The 20,893-nt window shown below is 38.4% G+C and overlaps 1 protein-coding gene across 6 annotated transcripts in view; it reads left to right on the forward strand.

Annotated features, from left to right (window-relative positions):
• Nucleotides 1–374: 374 nt before the first annotated feature.
• The window catches only part of npnta (nephronectin a), a 172,876-nt gene continuing 152,357 nt past the window's right edge, over nucleotides 375–20,893 (forward strand). For all 6 annotated transcript variants that reach the window (XM_061983890.1, XM_061983891.1, XM_061983893.1 and 3 more), the window contains exon 1: nucleotides 375–641. In XM_061983890.1, coding sequence (XP_061839874.1) covers nucleotides 571–641 — 71 coding nt within the window. In that variant the 5' untranslated portion in view covers nucleotides 375–570. The remainder of the gene's footprint in view (nucleotides 642–20,893) is intronic.

Consider the following 20,893-nt stretch of genomic DNA (forward strand, 5'->3'; position numbering starts at 1 on the left):
GCAGTTAATAAATAAACAGGAATAGTAATAAAATAAATCAATAAACACCACTTGATGCTCTAACAAACCTAATTTGATGTAAATAATAATTATATATGAAGCATCCAGACCGGAAGTAAAGTCGTCTGGAGATAATCCCCAATCACTCAATCTCTTGTCCGAAAAAAGTAAAGTATGACAAAACTATTTTACAATAAATGTGCAGTTATGTCAAATGGTTTTTTTTAGGAGCCGACTAATCTCTGGGCATCACCTTTCCATTCCACGTCCTCACCTTCTACCTGGGTGGTCCACGCCCATCTCCGTTTGAGCCTGCTCCTCGTGCCCGCGCCCGGTGACGTCACGTTTTAAAGGCACGGGCGCGCTCCCGCCGTATAAGGTGTGACTGAGTGGCGGCGGAGTGAACTTGTGAGGACGAGGAGGGCGAGAGAGGGAGCTGTGCTCTCTTCCCCTCGCCGAACATTATTACTCTGCTCTAACGTCGCCCTTTGGGATTTATTTGGTTTTAGTCTAGCGGCAAGAGGATCCTGCTCGGGTTTATCACCATTCCTGTGGACTATAGCAGCCGACATGGACTCCCGCATAAAGTTCATCTTGTTCTCCGGCTTGTGGTTCGGAACGGCAGCGGAGTTTGACGGCAGGTACGTGCACATGTTCCCTAGGTACTTTATTTTATTTTTTATTTTTTATTCGGTGTTGCGTGGAAGACTTGTGTACAAAACGTGTTGCAGGTCCTGAACGCATCATATTGTAGGTCCTTGAAGTTGCTGCCTATGCTTAATGGCGTAGACCACAACCAAGTACACCCCCTGGCATCGAATACATGATTGTTGTGTAGTGTTCAAAAGTGGAGAAATAACCTTGAAAATGACAGTTATATCAGTAAATGAGAATGATACCGGTCTTAAAAATGCAACGCACTTTAAAAAAGGAGAACTATATATTTTTTCTGCAGTCTAATTCATAAATAAACACTAGCAAAAGTTAGCTAACGATAGAGCCGAGGAGAGCCGCTCTATTCCACCTATACGGTGCTCAAAAATACATCCATATGCCTCCATCGTGGTTTTAAATACACACTAAGTCAGTGGTCCCCAAACTACGGCCCGTGGGCCAGATACAGCCCGCCAGTGTCCAAAATCAAGTAAAAAAAAAAATATATATATGTTTTTATTTTTAATTGTTATTATTTTTAATCTGTCCTTTCTAATCCATTTTCTACTGCTTGTTACTCTCGGTGTCTCCTAGGCGCTCAGGCAAATCATATTGTCCAAAAATGCATTTTCCCATCGATACATGACATCATCAGCGGCAAGTGCGCGCTCTTTCACTCAATTAGTGCGCGAGGAATATATATATATATATATATATATATATATATATATATATTTTAATATATATATTCGAGGTTTCTGTGGTTTATCCGTTATACAGTGCTCAATACCGGGGTAGAGCGGAATATACGATTGGTCAGGAAAACATACAGAGGCTATATCATCCCTACAAGCCTGTTTAGCAGGATTCAAAATGTCAAAATATAGCCTCTGTGTTTTTTTCTGACCTAACGTGTGTGTGTATATATATATATATATATATATATTAATATTAATATTAATATTAGACATGTCCGATAATGGCTTTTTTTGCCAATATTCCGATATTGTCCAACTCTTAATTACCGATTCCGATATCAACCGATATATATATACAGTCGTGGAATTAACACATTATTATGCCTAATTTTGTTGTGATGGCCCGCTGGATGCATTAAACAATGTAACAAGGTTTTCCAAAATAAATCAACTCAAGTTATGGAAAAAATGCTAACATGGCACTGCCATATTTATTATTGAAGTCACAAAGTGCATTATTTTTTTTAACATGCCTCAAAACAGCAGCTTGGAATTTGGGACATGCTCTCCCTGAGAGAGCATGAGGAGGTTGAGGGGGTGGGGTTGAGGTGGGGGGGGGGGGGTAGCAGGGGGTGTATATTGTAGCGTCCCGGAAGAGTTAGTGCTGCAAGGGGTTCTGGGTATTTGTTCTGTTGTGTTTATGTTGTGTTACGGTGCGGATGTTCCCCTGAAGTGTGTTTGTCATTCTTGTTTGGTGTGGGTTCACAGTGTGGCACATATTTGTAACAGTTGTTTATACGGCCACCCTCAGTGTGACCTGTATGGCTGTTGACCAAGTATGTATGGCATTCACTTGTGTGTGTGAAAAGCCGCATATATTGTGTGATTGGGCCGGCATGCAAAGGCAGTGCCTTTAAGGTTCGTTTACCACTCCGTACAGCGGCGTTTTAAAAAGTCATACATTTTACTTTTTGAAACCGATACCGATAATTTCCGATATCACATTTTAAAGCATTTATCGGCCGATAATATCGGCAGTCCGATATTATCGGACATCCCTAATATATATATATATATATATATATATATATATATATATATATATATATATATATATATATATATATATTCAGCCTGGCCCCTGGCCAAATTGTTTTAACCCAATGCAGCCCCCCACCGAGTCAAAAAGTTTGAGGACCCCTGCTGTAAGTGTATATGTAATATAGTAACAGACACATTCATAATAACATGTAATATTTACGTATTTTGCTCATTTTAAGCATTCGGCGGTGTATTCATTTCACATGTGCATCACATCGTTTGCGTTTCCCTTCAACAACACTAGTGTGCATCAAGCATAAGCATCATGCATAAGCATCATGCAGCGGTATTGCTAAGTGCTAAACAAAAAATACAAACTACGAGCATAATTAAATAATCACTTACTGTACAGTGTCTGCTCACACTGGGATGCCGACTGATGGGATGTTCATATATTCCTTTTTAGATGAAGAACTAATCATATCCCAGCAGACACAAGACATTAAAAGAACGTTGAGAACTTGTTGAATTAGGTTCTGATGTTGAGCAACTTAAACATAACATTGAAACAACATGCTTTTGGATAATGTTTAATCAATGTTGGGTTCTGACGTTGATTTGACCATTAAAATTTGGTCATTGCCCAACCAACAATGTTAAACACCAAGATTGTCTCAATTAGCAAATACAACTATTTTGCAACGTTGTTTCAAAGTCAGTTTTAAAGTACATGTATGTATAATCAACGTTGTATCAATGTCTCGTGCCTGCTAGGAATCCTCCCACAGGTTAAAAAAACAAAAAAACAAAAAAGGCCGCAAAAAACGTCTTTTAATGTGTTTCTTTCCATCTCCTGGTATAAGTTAGTAGTGGTGTGCAGGTCGATACCGAAATATCGATACCGCCGATACCGGTTCTTCATGCTCTGATTCTCAAATTGAAATACGATACGTTTGATAGTTAAGTTCAGGGGTGTCCAAAGTGCGGCCCGGAGCTTGAGTTTTGTAAGCCCAAAACTTAAATGAGCAAAAATGTAATGAGAAAACAGCTGATAATTAATAAAAACATTTTTACAAAATGTATGCTGGGGACATTTTGATATTTTTTTATTTTGTAAAAATAAATGTTACAGACATTATATATCAAATCTTAGTGTCAGCTTTGTGTTATAACTGTCACGTTGTATTATTATTAGTTATTATCAAAATGTCAGCGTATTTTCATTTCATTATGCCTTTTCACTCTTTTTTTCCTCAATGTTTACTGATGTTTTTTTCGACAATATGTTGTTGTGGGTCAACAAAATTTTTGTTTAGGTCCGCAAATAGATATATAGTACTTTATTGATTCCTTCAGGAGAGTTCCCTCATAAAAAAAAAAAAAAAAAGAATAAAAAAAACCTTATAAAAATAGAAACAAAAAATGGCCCTGTAGCCGCACGCGTAATACCTAATAATAGTGCATTGTGTCACCCATACCACAAATCTGACACAAATTTTTGTCTTTAAATATATGTAAAAAATGTGTCTGTTTTCAGCATTATTTTTATTTATTTTTTACAAAATATCGAAATACAGACCCCGTTTCCATATGAGTTGGGAAATTGTGTTAGATGTAAATATAAACGGAATACAATGATTTGCAAATCCTTTTCAACCCATATTCAATTGAATGCACTACAAAGACAACATATTTGATGTTCAAAGTCATAAACTTTATTTTTTTTTTGCAAATAATAATTAACTTAGAATTTCATGGCTGCAACACGTGCCAAAGTAGTTGGGAAAGGGCATGTTCACCACTGTGTTACATCACCTTTTCTTTTAACAACACTCAATAAATGATTGGGAACTGAGGAAACTAATTGTTGAAGCTTTGAAAGTGGAATTCTTTCCCATTCTTGTTTTATGTAGAGCTTCAGTTATTCAACAGTCCGGGGTCTCCGCTGTCGTATTTTACGCTTCATAATGCGCCACACATTTTTGATGGGAGACAGGTCTGGACTGCAGGCGGACCAGGAACGTACCCGCACTCTTTTTTTTATTTACGAAGCCACGCTGTTGTAACATGTGCTGAATGTGGCTTGGCATTGTCTTGCTGAAATAAGCAGGGGCATCCATGAAAAAGACGGCGCTTAGATGGCAGCATATGTTGTTCCAAAACCTGTATGTACCTTTCAGCATTAATGGTGCCTTCACAGATGTGTAAGTTACCCATGCCTTGGGCACTAATGCACCCCCATACCATCACAGATGCTGGCTTTTGAAGTTTGCGTCGATAACAGTCTGGATGGTTCGCTTCCCCTTTGGTCCGGATGACACTCGTCAGACCACAGAAGACTTTTCCACTTTGCATGAGTCCATCTTAGATGATCTCAGGCCCAGAGAAGCCGGCAGCGTTTCTGGGTGTTGTTGATAAATGGCTTTCGCTTTGCATAGTAGAGCTTTAACTTGCACTTACAGATGTAGCGACCAACTGTATTTAGTGACAGTGGTTTTCTGAAGTGTTCCTGAGCCCATGTGGTGATATCTTTTGAGATTGATGTCGGTTTTTGATACAGTGCCGTCTGAGGGATCGAAGGTCACGGTCATTCAATGTTGGTTTCCGGCCATGCCGCTTACGTGGAGTGATTTCTCCAGATTCTCTGAATCTTTTGATGATATTATGTACCGTAGATGTTGAAATCCCTAAATTTCTTGCAATTGCACTCTGAGAAACGTTGTTCTTAAACTGTTTGACTATTTGCTCACGCAGTTGTGGACAAAGGGGTGTACCTCGCCCCATCCTTTCTTGTGAAAAACTGAGCATTTTTTGGGAAGCTGTTTTTATACCCAATCATGGCACCCACCTGTTACCAATTAGCCTGCACACCTGTGGGATGTTCCAAATAAATGTTTGATGAGCATTCCTCAACTTTATCAGTATTTATTGCCACCTTTCCCAACTTCTTTGTCACGTGTTGCTGGCATCAAATTCTAAAGTTAATGATTATTTGCAAAAAAAAATGTTTATCAGTTTGAACATCAAATATGTTGTCTTCGTCGCATATTCAACTGAGTATGGGTTGAAAATGATTTGCAAGTCATTGTTTTCCGTTTATATTTACATCTAACACAATTTCCCAACTCATATGGAAACAGGGTTTGTACATTGATAACTCATTCAGTGCAGAAAAACACTTTCATTTGTTTCTATTTTATATCGTTTTAAGATGATCCCCCACAGGCAGCAACACTTGAAATACTTTTTGAATTTAACACTTTAGGTATATTTGTACGAAGTATCGGTATTGAATCTGTATCTCCAATAACAGCCTGAATTTTACTTGGAATTGTATCGGAAATAAAATCAGTGTTGTGCAATACCACTGATTTATAATTGTTCTAATAACAATATTGCTAATACTTGGTTAATATTCAGGTCACCAGATGTAAATGAAGTATTGTTGGCGGTTTTTGGATGTTTTTTTTGGAGAGATTCATGGGCGCAATGTAGTGTTGTCCCGATGCCAATATTTTGGTACCGGTACCAAAATGTATTTTAATACTTTTTGGTACTTGTCAATACTTTTCTAAATGAAGGGGACCACAAAAAACATGTTTGTAAATAATAAAACAAAAAGTTGTTTTTATGTAACCAGAATGCTGATTTTTATTTTCCCCTTTCTGCTCTTATGGACTTCATCATGTTTGGGTTTTGGTTAGTCCCATATAGTCTAAATTTAAATTTTAAGCCCCCAAATGACAATTTAAAACAATAATAGTTTATATTTATACGGCCGGCCCACACAACATTTGCTGAAAATATTGCGGCTTCACCACATCACAGATATTTATTTTTATACTTTTTTTAAAGCGTACTCTATAACATGTTTTACGTAAATTAAGCATTTTGAAGCATACAATGCCTAAATGAACAAAAATATAAATACTACGCCCAATAGACACAGGACATTAAAACAACGTTGAGAACTATTTGAAATAGATCCTGATGTTGAGCAACTCAAACCTAACGTTCAAACAACATGCATTTTGACGACGTTTTATCAATGTGAGGTTTGACGACGTTTTATCAATGTGAGGTTCTGACGTTGATTTGACCATGGAATTTTGGTCATTTCCCAACCAATATTCTACAACACAATTGCAACGTTGAAACAACATGCTTTTTGACAACTTTTATTCAATGTCAGGTTGTGACATTGATTTCCCAACCAACAATGTGGATCCAACGTTAGACTTCAACGTTGTCTCAATTTACAAATACAACTATTTTGCAACGTTGTTTAGAAATCAGTTTTAAAAACATGTATGTATCATCAACGTTGTATCAATGTCTTGTGCCTGCTAGGGTACAGTAGTAAACCAATCAAAGTGTGCTGTTCAGTATAATGGCCGCTGATTGGCTAAGTCTCCAGCAGCATTACCCTTTAAGATTAAAAGAATGTAAAGGTGACTTAAGAGTGTTATTTCATATCTAAAGGGCTCTCATAATGTTAAAAAACACATTTGGAAGGTCGTAAACATTTGGTTATGCTTCAACTATGAAAATATTCAAGTTATATTTAAAATATACAATAAAAAAATAAATCATAAAACTACAATTATTGAAATGTGTTTATCGCGGTCATGTTTGGAACCAATTAACTGCAATAAATGAGGATCAACTGTAACACACTTTTCATTCCATATAATCTCATGAAGTGCAATTAATACAATATTAAAAAAAAAAAAATCACTTAAAGGAAACATTAAAAGCATTAGTGGTTATTCTTTTTTAAATAGAAATATATTCCGGAGATCTTTGAAAGAGTCCAGGCTCTGGATTGATACCTTGTAAAAGTCTGAAGTGAACTATTCATTTGGGTTGTATTCTAAAAAAATCACACACCACACAGTTAATAATAATACCTTTTTAAACACACATGTTAGGATAACACACTGACTTTTTTTACAAGTGCAATGTTCCATTTTTGGATTTCAAAACCTGTGACATAGAGCACATCAACATATTCCACCAAATTCATGAAGTTGGACATCATTTCAGTGTGCCTTCCAGAGTGCAAATGTTTGCATTGATCAATAGGCTTGTAGACAAGCATAATGTAGTCCAGTGGACGTGCTCTGTATTACATGTAAACAAGCAGTACATTGTGTGTGGTTGATCTGCCTGTAGGTGAGGCAGTGAGTTTGAGTAATGTCTTTCTACACACTAAAAAAAAGTAATAAACTGATTAAAGCTTGTGTGGACATCACATGTCCCTGTCAAACCAAACATGAACATGTTGGACGCAATCTGGTTTCTTTTTGTTGTTGTTTGGATCATCATTCCATCATAAAAGTACATTTGTTCAATGCACAATGCTCCGGCTGCTTTTGATTGTGAAAACAACCTACAATTTACTGAAGCTTAGTGTGAAGAGCTGTACAAGCTGCCTTTTTGTGTCTATGTGTAATTAGATATGCATAAAAGCCAACAACAACAATGTAGCCCACCTGGCATCTTCTGGTTTCAAAAGGATAGTTGCGTTATATAGTGGTAAATTCAGAACATTCCAGTTTCCCGACCTGCTAAGATGTACACTTTTGTACTCCGCACACATTTGAATCATTTGTACGCTTCACATTTCGTTGTATTTCAGTTTCACACACACACTACACCGGGTCACTTCTTCTCAGGCAAACCGTATGTGTGTGTATATGTATGTATGTATGTATGTATGTATGTATGTATGTATGTATGTATGTGTATGTATGTATATATTATGTATATATATATAATGTATGTATATATATGTGTGTATATATATATGTATATATATATATGTGTGTGTGTGTGTATGTATGTATATGCTAGGGGTGTAACGGTACACAAAAATTTAGGTTCGGTACGTACCTCGGTTTAGAGGTCACGGTTCGGTTCATTTTCGGTACAGTAAGAAAACAACAAAATAACAATTTTTTGGTTATTTATTTACCAAATTTGTAAACAATGGCATAACATACATATACACACAGGGTCCATAGCCAGGGTTGATGTGGTCAACATATATACAATAAAAACTAAATAAGATAAGGCTCAGAATGGTTTCTTAACAAAACCTTTCTACATATAAAGTGCTTTTTTTGATTGATTGATTGAGACTTTTATTAGTAGATTGCACAGTACAGTACATCTTCCGTACAATTGACCACTAAATGGTAACACCCCAATAAGTTTTTCAACTTGTTTAAGTCGGGGTCCACATTAATCAACATTCAACTGCCTCAAGTTGTTGCTCAGATGAAATAAAATGACAAAACTTTTCTTCTACATATAAAAAGTGCAACATTAAACCGTTTCAACTTGAAAGTTCAGCCTCAGATGAACCCCCCCCCCCCCCCCCTCCCCCCCCCCCCCCTCCAAGCCTGGCTAACTTGTCAGTAAGAGGATATATGGGCTCATTGTTCTTCCACCATAGAAGTGGGTCAAAATCTAGTTTTTATAGCAATATGGACTTATATCTGCTGCTATAAAAACATTTGTTATTGCATTAGCCCTGCCTGACTCACCGAGGAGAGGCTGCTTGAATGCGGTGGTGACGCTTCAAATGGGTTAGCATATGTTATGAGAGTAGCGTATATGTGTGTGTGGCCCTTTAATATGTGACAGCATGTGAGGTGAGTGTGTGGGCGAGCGAGGTGAGGGAGCGGTAGCGTGAGTGCGGGGAGTGGCTAGTGTTTTGTTGGATTGGCTGCGTGCAAGACCTCAATAAAGCCACGATTTGCAACTAATCGCCAGACTCGTCATTTACCCTGGAGTCCGGAGCTGTGGAGACCCACTGCCGGGTAGAGTGAAGGGTGTTGCCCCAAGAATACATCGGCCCTGGAGGAGTGTCTCCCCTGCGCTCCTCGACTACGGTCTGGGAGCCGGAAGCAGGAAAGGTGCAACACATGTTTGACGTGTTGTCAGAACCAGCTGCTGAACAATGTCGGCAAACCTCCGTCCTCCATTGTTGTATCGCGCAGCCAAAGTGTTCCCAAACGGGAGATCTTAACGAGGCAGGAGGGTCTTCCAGCTCTGGCTTTTACATGTTGTCCTAGCCCGGTCGCTGCTAGCATGTGTACTCATTCGGTACACCTCCGAACTGAACCGAACCGAAATCCTCGTAACGAAACGGTTCAATACAAATACACGTACCGTTAAACCCCTAATATATATATATATATATATATATATATATATATATATATATGTATATATACAATTGTTAGAACAATGCGTGCGTTTTAAAATTCAGTGCTGAAAAATTCACTGTTTAAAAATGTGTTTTAAAATTTTGTGTACAAAAATTCAGTTTATAAAAACTCTGTTTTAAAATTGTATGTAAAATAATTCAGTTTTTTAAAATTCAGTGTAAAATAATTTAGTCTAACAATTATGTGTACAAAAATTAAGTTCTGAAAAATTCAGTGTAGAACAATTTGCTGTTTCTAAATAAAATAAAATAAGAACATCTGGGATTTTCCTGACTTCAGTTCTCAGTTTTTCCAATAAAATAATTTATGACACACAGTACATGCATGTTTGATATGAAAGTGTCAACCAAAGAATATTCAACAAAATAGTTAAGCCTAACACAAGCAACAATGACAAACATGTGTCACGTGCAAAGGTAACAGATACAGCGCCCATGCTCCTGCTAATAACCAGACTAGGGCTGCAACAACTAATCGATTAAATCGATTACAATCGATTATAAAAATAGTTGGCGATTAATTTAGTCATCGATTCGTTTGATCTATGCTATGCGCATTCGCTGAGGCTACGTTTTTTTATTTTTTATTTTTTTCAACCTTTATTTATAAACTGCAACATTTACAAACAGCTGAGAAACAATACCCGGTAATCAAAATAATAGGGGTGTAACGGTACGTGTATTTGTATCGAACTGTTTCGGTACGGGGGTTTCGGTTCGGTGCGGAGGTGTACCGAACGAGTCTCCACACGGACATATTAAGTAGCGTACTGCACGTTGTGTAAACAATACTCAAAATGCCGGACATTTGAGGCATTTAAGAAACTCCGCCCTGACAGCTCCGCAAAAGAGGACATGTCCGGTGAAAAGAGGACGTATGGTCAGTCTATCGTAGGCCGTTAGCTGCTAGCATGCTAGCAAAAGAGGACATGTCCGGTGAAACTGACCATACGTCCTCTTTTCACCGGACATGTCCTCTTTTGCGGGGCTGTCCGGGCGGTGTTTCTTAAATGCCTCAAATGTCCGGCATTTTGAGTTATTCAAGATTCAAGATGATTTATTGTCAATTTTTAACATGCACAAGACACATAAGAACTGAAAAGTATATTTTCGACACAGTCCCACTAAGAGCAGACATACGTTACAGGGAGACAAGACGAGACCGCCGACGGTACAGCCATTTTTACGGCGCTCCTTAAAAAAAAAAAGGTGACAAAAAGGTGATATTGGGAAAGTGGGGAAGAGTAAAAAAATATCAGTCAAAGGCTGGATCCACAAGAGGGGGTCCAGACTGAGTCCAAGGGAAAAAACCTAATTTGCAATGCAAACATAAACACGTTACATTTAGTCACAACAAACTCGCAACAGAGGGAGGGGGAGTTGGAGCAAACAAGCGGTGGTGAAGGCGTTGGTTGGGGAAGGGGCGGGTGCGTGCATGTATGCCCAATTAACTTGGGTGTGATGTTGAAATGTTTTTGTGGACTGGGGCCGATCTCAGAGTTCGACACCAGGTGTTTGTTGAGAAAAAGGGAGGTCAAAAGCGTCCATCGTTGAGGTGTCCTCGGGAGTGTTTTTCAGAACAGCCTGCTCCTGATAGGTGCGTGTATTAACAATGTACGTTCAGGGTTAAGAAGGGGTTAAAAACTAAATTCGTGAGGGAGGGGCAGAGACCGAGAGCGAGCGTGTGAGAGTTATGATGAACGCGCATGCGTCGCCAGGGTCTGCTTTTTAGCCATAGATTTATCAGATTAAATTTTTTATTATCTGTAGCAGGGGTGTCAAAAGTGTGCATTTTTGTAACATTTTCCTTGCTTTATTTGGCAAGTTGAAAGAACATGGCGTCTGTATGCTGTTTTTTTTCCAATAAAATACTGGAAAGGATAGAAATGTAGTTTGTCTCTTTTATCCGATTATTAATCGATTAATCGAAATAATAATCGACAGATTAATCGATTATAAAATTAATCGTTAGTTGCAGCCAGATCATACAGTACATCAAACTTGCGACAAGTGTCTTTATCCATATGCATTATTGATGAAAACAGACAACTGTGCATTGGCAAAATTATTTCAAATCGCAACATAATTATTTAAGAAATGATTAATAGCTAAATTAATATTAGACTTATAGGCTACAAAGTGCACCTGCATTGCCGCAACGAGAAGCGGAAACGGCTCAATATACAAATGATCGCTCTGGAGAGGCGGGCCAAAAAATGTTCGCACTCACGCTGTGATTACGCAGCCAAAAGACAAAGCTGGACATTTGATAGCTGTTTAGAAAGATGGACTCAGCCAACTGAACTGAAACAGAAAAAGGGACTATGCCAGCAGGAGGCACCAAAACAAAGATATGTAACAGAAAACACTTCTGAAGACATCACGCATGGGGCGGTTTAAAAAGTATGAATTGTTTTAGTTATATTGTAAAACTTACAAACGTTGCTTGGAGTGATGACTGAAGAATCCTTTCGAGCAGAAACGCTGTAATCGAATATACTTCCCGCCTGAAATAGGAAGTGCATTGTCAATCAGAAAGACCTGCAGTGAGCAAACTCGTCCAAAAGATGGCGTCATAGCACAAACAGTAGCACACCTTTTTAGTGTCTGTCGCCGTAATATCAAAACTATTTGTTGAATACCAAACGTTATGGCTGTTAGCATAGAAAAAGTCCATAAATTAGCTGCACCATTTCATAAGCCACAGGGTACAAAGCGTTGGACAAAAGTGGCTGCTTATAAAAAAGGGGGCCCTTGTGGATTGCGGGGCCATACGCACAGCGCGTAATCTGAATACGCTTACTTTGTAAAGCGGACCTTGCTTGTCATGGCAGTACGTCTGTGATACGGGAGCATTAAAATAGTTTGTATTGAATTTTTTTATTAAGCAATTATTAAAAAGTCTGAAGGTTATGGCAAGCAGAAAAGTCTTTGTTTATTTCAACAATTTTTCCGCGCCTATTTTTTTGTCCCTATTTTCCCTTTATTCGTTTACTCAAATTATTGAACAAACTAATAAGTAGATTACTCTATCACTAAAATAATTGATAGCTGCTGCCCTATTGACCCCCCCCCCCCCCGTACCCTGTATTTCATTGTGGAATATCAGGTGTCACATGGTGCGGCTCTAATATGACCCCAGAAAGCAGAAAAAGGGCAGCCTTTTACAAACTGTAAAAGAAGGACGAGCAGGTCTTACAGCTCTGCTCCAAAAGCGGTAAATTGCCAGGTCGTACTTTGCCCACCCCAATCCCAGTGTCATTAATACAGAGCTGCCACGCTGGAAAACAATGTCCTTCACCAGCAGTGTGAGGCAATGTCCGGCCTCCTTTTAAAACCTTGGTACTCCCTCATGAGGTGGAAAACTGCTTTTGGTCTCACCATTCCGTTCATACGGAACTCCAAATCGGATAAATCTGTCTTGATAATTGCATAATCATTAGGGATGATGTTCGAAACCGATTCTCCCGTTTGTTCGATAAGAAAAGAACCGATTCCATGGACTCGAATCCCTTTTTGAGAACCAGTTCCCGTTATCGAGGCCACTATAGTAAAGAAAAAGAGTTGGTTCTATATTCGAATCCCTAGGAACGAATCCCAAATGGGCAATGTTATGCCCATTTGATTGTAGACTCTTACTGACACCTTGTGGCGATATGAAAATACTACGCATCAATAGTTTGGGCACTTCCGGGTTGGCAACGTCAGTTAAGACAATTGAGAAGTAGACAAGTTGTTAGCTCTTACAAGCCTTGGAAAAGATAAGTCTGTAAGTAAACTGTTTAACTTGTTTATGTAACTCAATATTAAGGTGGAAAGTGGTTAAATTTGATAGTAAGATGTTTTGAAAAACGATTTTTGTGCACTGTTTCAATGGATGTTTTGAGGACTTAAAATGGCCACCATCGAAATAGTTTCAACACTCAGAAGTATTTGTTTGATGATAGTACTGTATATTTGTGTGAAGCTAATATTTACATATTGTGTATTAAATTTCAGTATGTTCATTGAATCATATAGCTTATACATTTGTCATTGTGTGTATTTCAGTTTTACAAAAAATAAATAACAGTCCAGTGCAAGACAAAAGTAAAGATAGGAAAAGACAAAGCAAGATCAACAACAATAAAGAGCCTAAATTGATTAATCTGCTTTGGAACTTTATTAGACGTCTTGGATTGTTTGTTAGCTGTCTGCCTGTGTGTGTAGTTAGTATGTTCCAATAGCAGCAGAAGTGCACTTTTTGGAGAGCTGTATTTTCAGTTTTGTGCCCAAGGGACTGATTTTATTTAACACTATAGTATTATTTATACACCTGTAGTGATAACAGAGACAGGTTGTTTATGTGTTACTGTATATATTTGTTTTTCTGAAAAATCCCACTTAATATACTTTGGGTAACAACAGTCAATATTTTTTTTTTTTTTTTTTTTTTTTAGGGGGGTAACAGTCAATATTTATTTATTTTATTTTAGTTTTTTCTTATAAAATAAAAGTGAGCATTTGTTAAACCAAATATTGTTTTGTTTTTTCCATATACAACAACCTATCTGGATTCGATAACAGAATCGATAAGGAATCGGTTCTATAAGAGGTTTCGATAAAACAAAATTATAAAAACGATACCGATAAAAAAAACGATACCGATAATTTCCGATATTGCATTTTAAAGCATTTATCGGCCGATAATATCGGCAGGTTCATAAAAGCTGGCACAAGGAGCAAAAAAGACCGAGAAAGTTGAGGAACGTTCATCAAACACTTTTTTGGAACATCCCACAGGTGAACAGGCTAATTGGGAACAAGTGGTCATTCACAAACAAGGATGGGGCGAGAGTTGTCACTTTGTTAAGTTAAGTTAAAGTACCAATGATTGTCACACACACACTAGGTGTGGCGAAATTATTCTCTGCATTTGACCCATCACCCTTGAACAAATACTTGAGCAAAACAGTTTAAGAACAACATTTCTCAACGACCTATTGCAAGGAATTTAGGGATTTCACCATCTACAGTCCGTAATATCATCAAAAGGTTCAGAGAATCTGGTGAAATCACTGCACATAAGCAGCAAGGCCGAAAACCAACATTAAATGCCCATAACCTTCGATCCCTCAGGCAGTACTGCATCAAAAACCGACATCAGTGTGTAAAGGATATCACCACATGGGCTCAGGACCACCTCAGAAAACCACTGTCAGTTGCTACAGTTAGTCGCTATTTGCAAAAAAAGAGTTAAGTTTCTCAGTTCGAACATCAAATATCTTGTCTTTGCAGTCTATTCAATTGAATATAAGTTGAAAAAGATTTGCAAATCATTGTATTCTGTTTTTATTTACGATTTACACAACGTGCCAACTTCACTCGTTTTGGGTTTTGTACTATATCGTGATATTTACTGTTATCGCAGGAGACTACAATATATATCGCGATATAGGTCTTACCCCCATATCGCTCATCCAAAGTGCTAAATAAATATATTGGTTCTGAGTTAAATCCTCACGTTTTTGCCCTTCAAGTCTTCCTGTGTCCATGGACTTAGTTCCTGAGTGTGTAAACAATGACGAAAAAACAGAAAGATTTTGTGATAATGAAAAATATCGATCTAACCACTGTAGTACCAACCATACGCTGATACTATACCTGGTATCGTTACTGTCGATATTTGTATCGATCCGCGCACCTCCGGTTAGCATGGCTTCTTGTATCTCCCTACAATGTGTAGTGTAGCATGTTTAGCTATTCCTCGCCCCCCTGTGATAACGATACATGTAGAAAACCTTGTTAATTTACCACCATGGAGGCAAGGATTAGTGACATAGCAGCGGCTCACACTGTGGAGGGACGTTAGCCGCTAGGGGGAGACAGCTAGAATGTAACATCAACATGCGCTATATCGACACGATTTAACAACGATAGTTTTAAAAGCTATATTGCCGCCAATTTCTATATTATATATCGTCTATATCGCACAACCCGAATAAAAGTTAACGTTTTTCTGAGACAACAACAAGAAATGTACATTTTACCTCACATGCGATAAAGTCCTGGCTGTGGTTGTACGGTTTAGCGGTATTAGTATAGTACCGCGATACTAAGAATCATTTTCGGTACGCACACCCCCCCCCCCGCCCTCGTCAAAGTCACGCCCGTACATTGCTGGTTTACAAGCAGACGAGCATGTTCGGCGGCACACAATCACGGAGTACTTACAAGCAAACACAGTGTGTAGACAGAAAAGGGAGAAGGGACGCGTTTTGGCTTAAAAACTAATGATAAAGGTGAAGTTATAACACTGAAACGCCCTCAGGAAGAGGTGCTTTAAGACATGGCTAGCTAGCTAGCGGCTAACGTCCATCCGCCGTCGACAGTGTTTTAGCTACTTCTAAATCACTAATCCCGGTCTCCATGGTGACAAATAAAGTATGTTTCTTACAAGTATCATCCCTGCAGGACGAGGAATAGCTAAACATGCTTCACTACACACCGTAGCTCACCGGCATCAAAATGTAAACAAACGCCATGGGTGGATCTACACCTGACATCCACTGTAATGATACCAAGTACAGGCACGTATCGAGTCAATACTACTATGATTGCGTCGGTATTTTTTGGCATCGCAACATCTTCTTTCGTTTAAAAAAATGTATATTATGTTTATAAACTGAGGAAATATGTCCCTGGACACATGAGGACTCTGAATATGACCAATGTATGATCCTGTAACTACTTGGTATCGATCGATACCTAAATGTGTGGTATCATCCAAAACTAATGTAAAGTATCAAACAAAAGAAGGATAAGTGATTATTATTACATTTTAACAGAAGTGCAGACAGAACATGTTAAAAGAGAAAGTAAGCAGATATTAACAGTAAATGAACAAGTAGATTAATAATTCATTTTCTACCACTTGTCCTTAATAATGTTGACCAAATAATAGAATGATAAATGACACAATATGTTACTGCATACGTCAGCAGACTAATTAGGAGTATTTGTTTACTTACTACTAAAAGACAAGTCTAGTATGTTCTCTATTTTATTTAAGGACTTAACTGCAATAAGAAACATATGTTTAATGTACCCTAATATTTTTTGTTAAAATAAAGCCAATAATGCAATTATTTGTGGTCCCCTTTACTTAGAAAAGTACTGACATTTTTTTTAGTACCGGTACCAAAATATTGATGTCGTTACAACACTAGTCCTGGCGGGAAACAACAAAAACAACAACACTGCTGGCGACTTCAGGTTCCAACGTGAGGCATGTTCACACAGGTGTGAAGAGGCGCTGCGTGTTAAAGAATGCATAGGACCCACATCACATAGTATATCTCCAAAGATGGATGATGTTATTTCTTCTTTATTTTATTTTTTTACCACCCTTACACGCATTATGAACACGGCTACCTGTTCCTTTCCGAGCAATTTAACCAAGGTGGATGAATTATTTATGTGCTGGGACTATTTGTCAGGAGCAGTTTAAAGAATGGAAGTGTGCCCGCATAGTCTAGTGAGGCACACTACATGAACTTTATACAAAATAAAAAGATAAAAGATAACCATGCTCAGGTGTGATTGACACTGTCAGACAAGCATGATTATGCACTGCTTCATGAAGCTAAATAACAAAAAAATTGTTCATTTGTAAACCAACTACAATAATATTATTTTAAACCATCTGATGGCGTTAATCAAATTGAGCAATATTAGTATAGATTTACTATTAAAAATGATTGCGCCTCCATTCATGACAATGAAGTACAACAACCTATAATTCATTTTCCGTCATTTTATTATTATTTACGACGCTTCAGCTGCAATCACCAAGGCAACCGCCTATGTAATGACTGATTTCCCAGCCATGGCGCTTTTAATGATCATTTATGTACGTTGATGCCGGCATATTGTACATTATTAACACGGCGGCTGATGGATTGGCCTGTCAGCGCGCTTGTAATTTGCTTCTTTTTTTATGGCTTCGAGCTCGCTCAGGTCTGATATGAATTCATTGAGAGAACATCCCCCGAGTGTGGGGTGAAGGAGGGGGGGGGTTGCCATTTATTACCTGGTCCCCCCTTGCTTATTGCCTTTTTGGAGAGCGCTCCTAACAGGCTTATCCTCGTGGCCCTGAAGGGTCCTTCACGGCCCACATCATTTTGTTCTCGCACCCAGGCGCTCGCCCTGCAAGACGCAGCCACTTTTTATTCCACCCCAGGAAGCGGTGACAGTTGATTTCCTGTCTCCCCAAGCGTCTGTGCCAAAAAGCAGCCGAGCGACGCGTACCACAACTCTGCAGTAATAAGCCATCGCAGAAGACCCCCGCCAGGTGACATCGGTGTCAGAGAACAGGACATTTGGGCTTTCAAGGGTAGAGAATGACTCGGTAAACAACATCGTTATCACCTTTAAAAAAGTTAATGAACCTAAACCTAAACACACTAAAACGAGGTAGAAAACACCATAGGGAATAATAGTTATATAAATACTCAGTTCCAGGGTCAAACTGTGACCATCCTTAACCTTTACACCAGGGGTGTCAAACTCATTTTAGCTTTTTCCCACCTGGGCCAGACGGGATAAATCATGGCATAATAACTTAAAGGCCTACTGAAATGCGATTTTCTTATTTAAACGGGGATAGCAGGTCCATTCTATGTGTCATACTTGATCATTTCGCGATATTGCCATATTTTTGCTGAAAGGATTTAGTAGAGAACATCGACGATAAAGTTCGCAACTTTTGGTCGCTGACAAAAAAAGCCTTGCCTGTACCGGAAGTAGCAGACTATATGCGCGTGACGTCACAGGTTGTGGGGCTCCTCACATCCGCACATTGTTTACAATCATGGCCACCAGCAGCGAGAGCGATTCGGACCGAGAAAGCGACGATTTCCCCATTAATTTGAGCGAGGATGAAAGATTCGTGGATGAGGAAAGTGAGAGTGAAGGACTAGAGGGCAGTGGGAGCGATTCAGATAGGGAAGATGCTTTGAGAGGCGGGTGGGACCTGATATTCAGCTGGGAATGACTAAAACAGTAAATAAACACAAGACATATATATACTCTATTAGCCACAACACAACCAGGCTTATATTTAATATGCCACAAATTAATCCCGCATAACAAACACCTCCCCCCTCCCGTCTATATAACCCGCCAATACAACTCAAACACCTGCACAACACACTCAATCCCACAGCCCAAAGTACCGTTCACCTCCCCAAAGTTCATACAGCACATATATTTCCCCAAAGTCCCCAAAGTTACGTACGTGACATGCACATAGCGGCACGCACGTACGGGCAAGCGATCAAATGTTTGGAAGCTTACTCACGGTACCGCGTCTGTGTATCCAACTCAAAGTCCTTCTGGTAAGAGTGTTTGTTGTCCCAGTTCTCCACAGGCCAATGGTAAAGATTGACTGTCATCTTCCGGGAATGTAAACAATGAAACACCGGCTGTGTTTGTGTTGCTGCATGCCGGCCGCAATACACCGCTTCCCACCTACAGCTTTCTTCTTTGCTGTCTCCATTGTTCATTGAACAAATTGCAAAAGATTCACCAACACAGATGTCCAGAATACTGTGGAATTTTGCGATGAAAACAGACGACTTAATAGCTGGCCACCATGCTGTCCCAAAATGTCCTCTACAATCCGTGACATCACGCGCAGGCGTCATCATACCGAGACGTTTTCAGCAGGCTATTCCGCGCGAAATTTAAAATTGCACTTTAGTAAGCTAACCCGACCGTATTGGCATGTGTTGCAATGTTAAGATTTCATCATTGATATATAAAATATCAGACTGCGTGGTCGGTAGTAGTGGGTTTCAGTAGGCCTTTAAAAATACGACTACGACAACTTTCAGATTGATTTCCTTGTTTTACTTTGGTCCGAAAAAGAACAAGAACATTCTGAAAATGTACATATCACAAATAATCCAACAGTTCTAGTTAGTTGAACATTCTGAGGAAAAAAAACGGTGCGGTTTCAAAAAGACCATGAAGAAAACGATGAATTTAGACGTAATCCCAGTGTATCTACAAATAAATTAAACTTTGTCACAGCACATCTAGGATTGAACGAAAACTAAATACAGCATAAATAAAAACTATCTTGTGTATCAACTCCCTTTCCACATATTAATCCTGTGCTGACTCAACAAACCACACAAACTGAGGTAGAAACTATTCAAGAGTTGAGTTACTCCCTGCCTTCTAGGCATCACTGTGTATCGTTAGGAAAATAAAAGCTGTGCAAAGTGAGAACAACTTCAGCAAACCAAAAAATAAAAGACTGACAGTATTGCAGTAAATCACAGTGTTCACTTTCTTTAAATTTGCACAGAAGACAATTATTTTCACAGAACTATATCAATTAGCAAACTCCTCTCGTGAACCTGATCCGGCCCGGGGACCGCATGTTTGACATACCTGCTATACACACTGACAGGTAGTGATTTAAGTCACATTTTTACATTTGATTGTCTTAGAAGTGTAAAACTAAGTTAACTACTGTATATCAATCACTACAAATCAGCTTGCCACATCCGTTATGGCTGCCTTCAAAGGGTTGCTTGTAACAGTGAATATATAATAATATAATTGCCTCATAATATTTTATATACGTCTATGCATTTGGTTATTATATTTTTTGTGTACAAATTGATGGATAACTTGCTCTGAAATCATAAGTTAAGGTGACAAGCAGATATTTAAGTATGTATATTTGTTGTTTACAAAAAATTGGAATACAGTATATAGTATAATATAATATTTGCTGCATGATCAGAAAATGCAGTTTAAAAGATATGCAATTTTATGCAAAACATATTTTTTTTCTGTCAAAATGGAAATACCGTATTTTTCGGACTATAAGTCGCAGTTTTTTTTTCATAGTTTGGCCAGGGGTGCGACTTATACACTCAGGAGATACTTATGTGTGAAATTATTAACACATTACCGTAAAATATCAAATAATATTATTTAGCTCGTTCACGTAAGAGACTAAAACGTATAAGATTTCATGGGATTTAGCTATTAGGAGTGACAGATTGTTTGGTAAACGTATAGCATGTTCTATATGTTATAGTTATTTGAATGACTCTTACCATAATATGTTACGTTAACATACCAGGCACGTTCTCAGTTATTTATGCGTCATATAACGTACACTTATTCAGCCTGTTGTTCACTATTCTTTATTTATTTTAAATTGCCTTTCAAATGTCTATTCTTGGTGTTGGGTTTTATCAAA

The sequence above is a fragment of the Nerophis lumbriciformis genome, linkage group LG25 (assembly GCF_033978685.3).
Source record: "Nerophis lumbriciformis linkage group LG25, RoL_Nlum_v2.1, whole genome shotgun sequence".
Classification (NCBI taxonomy): domain Eukaryota; kingdom Metazoa; phylum Chordata; class Actinopteri; order Syngnathiformes; family Syngnathidae; genus Nerophis; species Nerophis lumbriciformis.